This window comes from Geosmithia morbida (assembly GCF_012550715.1).
Source record: "Geosmithia morbida isolate 1262 chromosome Unknown scaffold_0, whole genome shotgun sequence".
Lineage (NCBI taxonomy): Eukaryota > Fungi > Ascomycota > Sordariomycetes > Hypocreales > Bionectriaceae > Geosmithia > Geosmithia morbida.
Window position 1 is genome coordinate 1,900,386 of NW_023336187.1, and position 8,097 is coordinate 1,908,482.

Below are 8,097 nucleotides of genomic sequence, written 5' to 3' on the forward strand. Positions count from 1 at the left end.
ACCCCCCCATCCCCCCCTTTTCCCCTTCCCAAAGCTGGCCGACAGTGTGTCGGGATCGGGTCCTTCCCTAGCCACCCTGCTACCTGCTCTCACGCTGGCCCTGAACTCTTCAGCAGGTTCTCGTGATGGGTATTCAATCATGGAGAAGAGGGCCTCTGTGCGGGGCATCGCGTCTGAGAAACCTCCCAAGTACACCCCTGGTATCCGTACAGTGATGAGGACTTGAGGGAGCATATCGGGCGCGGCAACCTGCTAGGACGGTACATTCTCGTATGTAGCAGTGAAGACGCATATCGTATAGGTGTGTCGTATGTCGTGTAGCTGACAGCGCTAATAGTCGGCAGGTCCACGGCTACGTCGTGCAGAACTGCGTCCCCTTCACCACCCCGGGCCGCCAGGGTTTGCGATTCCTCCCCCGACAGTTCAGGGTTCTGGCCTGTCCACTCCCCGTTGCATGGAGGCGATTCCTACTCGTACCACCCACTCAGGAGGAAGCAGGGATAGAGAATAGGCGGGAGCCAAGACAAAAGTAGAAAGGGTACCATCTCGTGACTTTGGATGCATACAGCTTACGTCGACGACCGTTCGTCCTCGCCCCAATGTCCATCTAGACATCGAGATGGGCTTATATGCTCGTACCAGAGACGGCGCTCCCATCCAGTGGCGCGTATCGGATCATACTCATGATTCCTACATCTGTGCTTATACTCTACTTCTTCTCCGGCTAGCCTCCAACCGATGTGACGTGTGGCTGCAAGATTTGAATTAGGGGGTCCAGCTGACGGCCAAGCCACCCTTGGAAATTGGGACAGAGCAGCCGTAGAGCCTCGCTATGGCTTTCCGGGCAGCAAGAGTCGTCGACCTGCGATGGATCGAAACTCCGTCCATGGAAGGAGGATTCTTGGAACGGCTCAATCGAGACAGCACCACCAGCCGCCGGGACGGTCGCGCTCGACATCGGGGTTGCTCAGGCGTGGCCTCTTTTTTTTTTTTTTTTTGTGGACATGTGTGCGACGTAATAGCTCTACACACCATCAGAATCTCCATGGAGGAGATCCGACCTACGCTCCGACTCCAGCTCTACCTGTACCTGTATACCTCTTGTCCGGGTCGCAGTACGGAGTCAGATGTAGTCTGGACCATGTACAGAGGCAGTACTCGTCGTGAGGATATGCGCACCCAAAGAGAGCACGGCGAAAACTTTCGCGTATTCGGTGAGGGTGAGAGCATCTTACTGAAGCTGCTATCTCCTAGTGCTGCTTAATATAGCCTATTAAAAGCGTAGTTGTATTCGCTGTAGGTACCCTCCATGTTCCTTTTCCTCTGCGCTGGCGAGTCCTGGCTGGCCACGCTCTGCCTCTGTTCTTCTTTCTCGCGTGTAGCTTTAGTCCCGGAAGGATCAACTGGTTGTTCCTGCCGTCTAGATCCTCCCCTCCTCGATCAGCTGCCGTCAATTGTACGGGGCTTCTGACCTGACATCTACAGCTATTTATCCCCCATCTCCACCTTACCTTCCTTGCATCTTCGACGCTATTCCATTTATACACTTTTTGCTCCGGGCAAGCATCTTTACTTATTTGCATGGCTTTTGCCCTACGTCGGCTACAGAATCTTCGTGCTACCCGTTGGCTCGGCGCCCTGTTCCCGCAGGACGTGTCAGGGGGAGAGAACACGCTCCAGAAGCTCGGCCGTCATCTTTTGGCCTGTGCGCGCGGGTGCATGAGTCTTGGAGACGTTGACGGACGGTATCGACAGCCGGGACTCACCTTGGCCCCTCTGGCCGTGACATCAGGAACCGAGCTCTATCTCTCATCCGTCCAGGACGGCGGGCTGAGGGTTGGCTCTGGAGTGACCAGGACGAGTTGTGTAGCCCCGTCCGAGTTCCAGCCTTCTCTTCGTCCAGATGCAGACGTAGTCCCACCTGCCACCGATATACTTCGTATTGCCTGGCTGCTTGTTGGACCCATCTATGCTAAATGTCAACACCCTCTGTAAGTTTTCAGCCCCTGCGGACGTCGACCGTCCCTCATCATCATCATACCCTCTCCCCCCTTGCCTCTCCTGGATCATCTTCCTGCCTTCTCTTGACGATCTTGTTGATTTCCTTTGACCAACATGGAGCCCCTTTTCCCCTCGCCTGGCTTCCGAACAGCATCAAGCCAACCTCGCCCGTATTCGAGACAACCAGAGAAGATCCCGCGCCCGCAAGAGGGAGTACCTCCAGGAACTGGAGCATCGCCTACGCGTCTGCGAGCTCCAGGGAATCGAAGCCTCCACCGAGGTCCAGGTAGCTGCTAGGAGGGTTGCCGAGGAGAACCGTCATCTTCGTGGCCTCCTGAACAGACAGGGCATCGGCGACGATTACATCGCAAACTACCTGCAGACGGCAGCAGCAGCTCAGACGACCACCGAACCCCCTTCCGCCACTGCCTCTGTCGCCGTCCCAGGGTCTCATGCTCTGGGGGCGAGCACCAGCCAGTCGGTCCAGTCGCTACAGCAGCAGCTCAAACCGCGAAGACCAGCCGCCATCGATCAGAGCGCCGCATTCCCCATGTCCGTCCAGACTAGCCCGCAAGACTCCATCGGGAGCGTTTCGACAACCGCCTCTTCGCTGTGGGAGACCCCGCCGCAGCACCATATACAGCCGCCGCCGGCGATGGCTGCTCCGTCCGGTATGATGGCCTCATATCCCATGAATCCATCCACGGCTCCACGCATGGATGCCTTTATGGCGCAACCAGCTCAGCACCACCCGCAACAGCAGCAGAGCTTTATGGAGCACCCTCGACACCAAGGATTCTCGATTCACCCCCCACCCCCTGAAATGGCAGGCAGCAGTGTCAGTTATGACCCGAACGCCCCTTTTACCCCGGATTCCCGAGATTACGGACAACCACGAGGCTATCGCTGAATCCGGCCACGAAGAGGTGTTTCCTACGATACGGGCTAGATCAGGGCGAATGGATACCACAGAACCTACAAAGCCCGCAGGAGCTTGGGATTGAGGCCGAGGCAAGTATGAGAGTCAAAAGTTGTACAGAGGGTCAGAACTTGGAGACCCACTGGGGTCTTGTCGAGAGAAGCTTTGGGCATCATGGAAAATATGATAGGAGCACGGGGGAGTATGATATCTCAAGGTCGTGGAAATATGTGGAAAGACCTGAAATGTAAATAGGCCGACAGCATCTCGGCTTCTCAAGACCACCTGTCTCATAACAAGACGGGACAAATGACCGACGAGTACATGACAAGTCACTTGAAGGCTGGCTCTTTGCGAACAATGACCTCAGAGATACGATCCTAGAGAAACGGATCTTGAACGTCTATCCGGAAATAATGGGACCTGGTATGCACCATGACATAACGCGGGAGCTAGCTGTATGTGTATGTGCATATATATAGAAGGAGTAATCCGTAATAGGCCTGGTACAGTGCATAGCAGACGACGCTATGATGGCACTAACAGGTCATCCTGATATTCTCTCCTCTGTCCTTCCATGTCTCCCAATGTGGACTAAGCATTCCAAGAGATGCAACGACATGGCGACAGGTACGCTAGGCACAGCGTGGGGCAGGCCGAAAAAGTGGCAACCCATCTAATATGTTCTATCGAGCATATGCAAGCTCGAGAACTACTGGACCACCCCAGGGGCTAGCAGTTTCGACTAGCAGAGGTGTGCTAGTCATTGTGTACATCTAACAGCAAAGGCGTCCCAACAAGCACGAATACTAATAATTACTACCAGTATCGAATCACGTAGCAAAGCAACAAAAGGCCAGGGTACTAGGCAGTTTAAAAGGGGGCAGGAACCAAATTCATCTGTAACTCCGGGCTTTCCTACGTGAGTCCGTTCATCTAAGCCATGAGACAATCATATCAGACGCACAAGATGCGGGATGAAGAGAAAAAAAACAAAAACAGGGAAAGAAAAGAAGCCCTCATACACGTAATAGCTGTTTAAAACTAGAGAGAGCTTCTTGCATGCCACTCCACTCTATTCGAGGAAGGAGGAAGGGGGGGAGAAGAAGAGGGAACGAGGTATCTAAAAAGAAAATGGGGCGTTGGAGAGTGGGAAGTGATATAGAGAGAGAGATACCAGAGAGGGAGGGAAGGGAAGGATCTACAAGAAATAGTCGGCGACGGGCTTCTTGGCAGGCATGCCCCTTGAATCCTGCGGCGCAGCCTGGAAGACGCGGTACCTCCGGGCCGGACCGCTGAGGAGCTGGAGAGGTGGGGCGGAGGCAGGACCGCCGGAGGAGGTGTCGCCGCCTGGCATGGGTGTGGAGGCGGCGGCGGCGGCGGCGGCGGAAGCCGTCTGAGCCTGCTTGGAGCGGCCTACGTCACCGTTTGAGCGGGCGAAGATGGCGGTGCCGTCGTCATCCTCGGACAGCTCGAGGACGGCGGCGACGTTGCCGCATCGGTAGCAGTAGTTCGGGGCGGACCAGACGGTGACGATGGAGGCGTCGAACATCTCCTTGAAGCCCTCCATGACGAGCTGGTGGGCGCGGGCGATGAGGCTGAGGTCGTTGCGGTGATTGAACACCTTGACGATGTCGGCGCCGAACAGGAACCCCGCGCCTCTAGGCGAGAGGCCCCACCCGTCAATCTCGTCCGGGTCCGACCAGAGCAGGTCGCACATGGCCCCCTCGTGCGGCACCTCCTGCTTCCGGTCGATGAGCCTGATCCTATCAATCGAGTCGACCAGCGGGGAGAGGCCGCCGTGCACGCACAGGACCGCACCCGTAGGGTTGCCCACCGACCCGTTGCTGGAGCCGGAGGCGCCGGTCCCGGGAGGCCCCGTCCGGTCGCCGCCTGCGGGGCCTTGCTGCTGCTGCTGCTGCTGCTGCTGTTGCTGCTGGCGACGGAATCGGCTCATGACGTTGCCGGATTGGTCGCACACCTCAATCTCCGTCTCGGAATCTATGGGCTCCATGCTCGACGGCAGGGTGTTGGACGCGCCGAGGACGATGGCCCCCAGGGCTAGGTAGTCGAAGATGTCGCAGCAGTACCGCCACACGTTGGCGCTGCCGTACTTGCGGATGCACTCGTCGTAGAAGCCGTATACGGTCGTTATCTGCCGCGACTCGTGGTTGCCGCGGATGAGCGTCATCCTGTCCGGGTACCGCACCTTGAGGCATAGGAGGAGTAGAAAGGTTTCGAGGGAGTAGAAGCCTCGGTCGACGAAGTCGCCTATCACGGCACCGACAAGGTCAATTCTTCTCCGTTCTTGCCAAAGGAGACGGGGTGTTCCGCGTGCTAAGGTGTGGGGTAGGACATACCCATGAACAGATAGTTGGTGTCCGGGACGTCGCCGCCGACGCGAAAGAGCTCCATCAAGTCATGGAATTGGCCGTGAATGTCGCCGCATATCTAGGAGAATGTCAGAGCTGCACAGAACCCCCGAAGGGAAAGGGATCCGAAGTGGAGGGGAAGAGAGAGAGAGAGAGGACGCACTGTGACTGGCGCCGTAACAGTGACGACGTTGCCCTCCTCGATGAGGAGCTCGCGTGCCTTGTGGCAGATCTCGCGAACCTGGGATTCGGGTATGGGACTGCACGAGCGCAGCTGCGCAATGGCCCTGTACACATTCAGTTCAGTACATGTCGAGAGAAGGAGGGATAAGATGAAGAGGATGAAGGATGGATGAAGGGGGGGGGGGATTGGAAAGAAAAAACGGGAGCATGAACTAACCGGTCGAGATCGCTCATGGTGTGGCGGGGAAGGGTTTCTGAGGACGTCGTCGAGTGTAGATAGGACGAGGGATTCAAGGCTTTCGGTGGGTTCGGTAAGCCGGCGCACGTGCAGGTTGGATTGCTCGGCGGGTGCTAACTGGTGTTGCGCACGATTCACGACATGTCGCACATGGAGGGAGAGAAAGAGGTAGAAGGAGCCGATTGATTCGACGGGTAGCCGTGGTTGGAGAGAATAGGCGGTTAGGCCGATGTTGGGCGATTGCTGTAATACCAAGTTGAGATTTACGGTCGGTCGCGTACGAGTAATGACGAGTAGAGAGCACAAGCTATAATAATGTCCGGGCTGATCTGCGATTTTCTCGTGCCCCGTCGGTCGCTATCCTTGGTGGGCTGGTTGTATTATCATTATATCCGTACATGCTACCGTCTGTATAGCAGAGTGGCGCCGCGCAACGCACCGGGATTTCATTTTCTCCGAAACAACGAACTTTTTTTTTCTCTCTCCATTCTTATTTTGATTTTCTACTTACCCGGTAATACTGTTTCGTTTCTCGTTCGTGGTCAGCAAAAGGGGGCCCCCCCCCACTCTTCCTTGAGCGGTTTTGAACGGTACAGCCAATCGAGTCGCAGGAGATGGAAAGCACCCTCGAATTCGAGGCCAAAAAAATCTCAAATCTCGAAATAAGGCACACAATTGGAACCACGGCAATCAACCACGACGGGCCAAGCTCTAATCCCCCCCCTTCCCCGCATTGAGGACCTGGTAGACTTCCTCTGACGGCTCCTTGTCATACATTCGTTTTGCTTCCCTTGCCGACCACCCAAATCGCTTCAATTGACGATACGCCATCTCGAGTGCGCGCAGCGGACCCCTCGGCGATCCGTTTCCTTCCGAGATAATACCTCTCTCCCCCTCTCCTTGGGGAGCAAGACCGCACCGCACACGAGACACGATGCCTCCGCATCTGCATCCCCGGTCGCGCATGACCTCTTCGCTGTTCGCGTCGACCGTGGTGGCATGCTTCATGGTCGTGGCGCTCCCCCACGTCCTGCCCTGCCCGGCCCCGAAGACGACCAAGTTCGCCGACGGGTCCGTCGACGTGGACAGCAGGCGACGGATCCGTCGGCAGCAGCAGCAGCAGCAGCTCGAAGCCAAGAGGAGCGCGGGCTTCGTCAACTTCTCCATGGACGCGGGCGAGGACGGCAGCCAGATCGCCCGTGCCTCCAGGCGCGGATGCCCGGTGCCTAAACCCGGTGGTATCCTGGGTGAGTGGCTGGGCTTCCACAGCGACGACGGAGACGACAAGAGCCTTGTCAGGAGGATGGGGAGGTGATCTTTTGTATGTCCGTCTCATCGTTCGGGTCATGGTCAACCCTCATGTCATCTCTTCTTCTTCTTCATCTTTCGTCTGTCTTTGTTACTTTTTATTTTTTATTTTTTTTCTTCCTCATGTTTTCATCATCATCATTGGAACGATCAGCGGGGTGGAACTGGCCGGAGGAAAGGAAGGGATCGGGATCGACAAACGACAACAACATACCAAGAACGCGGCATGCAACGAAACACCAAAGCACAGGACGGGAACACAATTTTTTTTTATCCCTGTTGTAACATATTTCTTGTTGCTGTACAAAAAAGTACCAAGGGGGAGGGGGAGGGGAAATCGGTGACGTTTTTTGGAGGGTTATACCAATCGCCGCCGCCCCATTTGGGCCCATGTACATACCAATCGATATAAACGACCTAGAAAGGTTACATGTATATGTATTCACGTCACATCACAGAGTCATCGAAGAAGAGGAAAATGAAGACGAGATGGAGGTAAAACGGAAAAGCTTGTCGTAATACTACTCGATATCAAGCTTCCCACTGTGCAGTCATCATCGGGTTCCTACAAGAGCAAGCACGAGCAAGGCTGATGGTAGCTTGGTAGCACTACTACCCTGCGTGTTCCCCTGCTGCTCGCAGTCCTCGAGAGATGCATACATATATAATCTGTACATCACCCCATATCAGGGCAACTCTTCTCTTCTTCTTCTTCTTCTTCTTCTGCTGCGTCGTAGAAACGAAGGAATAACGACGATGCCAGGAGTCTTGGCAAAGATCAACGTCCGTATAGGGGAAGCTTATAGGAATCCGAACTCTTGGCAATCATGTCGGCTCACCGAGGGCTGTATCGGGATTGCTCCTCGAGATGAGCATTGACAGGCGACACAACCTGCCTGACAGATAATACCCTCTATGTAGCACCGTCTGCCCTCTATTTCGCTCCTCTTCACAAGGAGGAGGGGGGGACGTCACCTCCATTGTAGAATGCAACTCTCATCGCCAATGGCTCGTACGGGATCTCATGCTACAGGTCGTTGGAAGGGGCAGAACAGAACGCAAGAGAGATAAGAGAG

At 55.5% G+C, this 8,097-nt stretch overlaps 3 protein-coding genes across 3 annotated transcripts; 2 read left to right on the top strand and 1 right to left on the bottom strand.

The window, feature by feature from the left end:
• Positions 1-1,976: 1,976 nt before the first annotated feature.
• Positions 1,977-2,911, top strand: GMORB2_0579 (uncharacterized protein; the record flags this gene model as incomplete). The annotated part of the gene is made up of 2 exons (XM_035462564.1): positions 1,977-1,991; positions 2,153-2,911. 2 exons carry the CDS (start codon positions 1,977-1,979, stop codon positions 2,909-2,911), a joined length of 774 nt encoding a protein of 257 aa, XP_035325494.1.
• Positions 2,912-4,121: 1,210 nt separating this feature from the next.
• GMORB2_0580 (Diadenosine tetraphosphatase ApaH/serine/threonine protein phosphatase, PP2A family) lies at positions 4,122-5,709 on the bottom strand (the record flags this gene model as incomplete). The annotated part of the gene is made up of 4 exons (XM_035462565.1): positions 4,122-5,191; positions 5,281-5,371; positions 5,456-5,579; positions 5,693-5,709. The coding sequence occupies 4 exons, from the start codon at positions 5,707-5,709 to the stop codon at positions 4,122-4,124; spliced, it is 1,302 nt and encodes a 433-aa protein (XP_035325495.1).
• A 938-nt stretch (positions 5,710-6,647) lies between these two features.
• On the top strand, positions 6,648-7,028 carry GMORB2_0581 (cytochrome c oxidase assembly factor 2; the record flags this gene model as incomplete). Its single annotated transcript, XM_035462566.1, has 1 exon — positions 6,648-7,028. One exon carries the CDS (start codon positions 6,648-6,650, stop codon positions 7,026-7,028), a length of 381 nt encoding a protein of 126 aa, XP_035325496.1.
• Between the last annotated feature and the right edge of the window lie 1,069 nt (positions 7,029-8,097).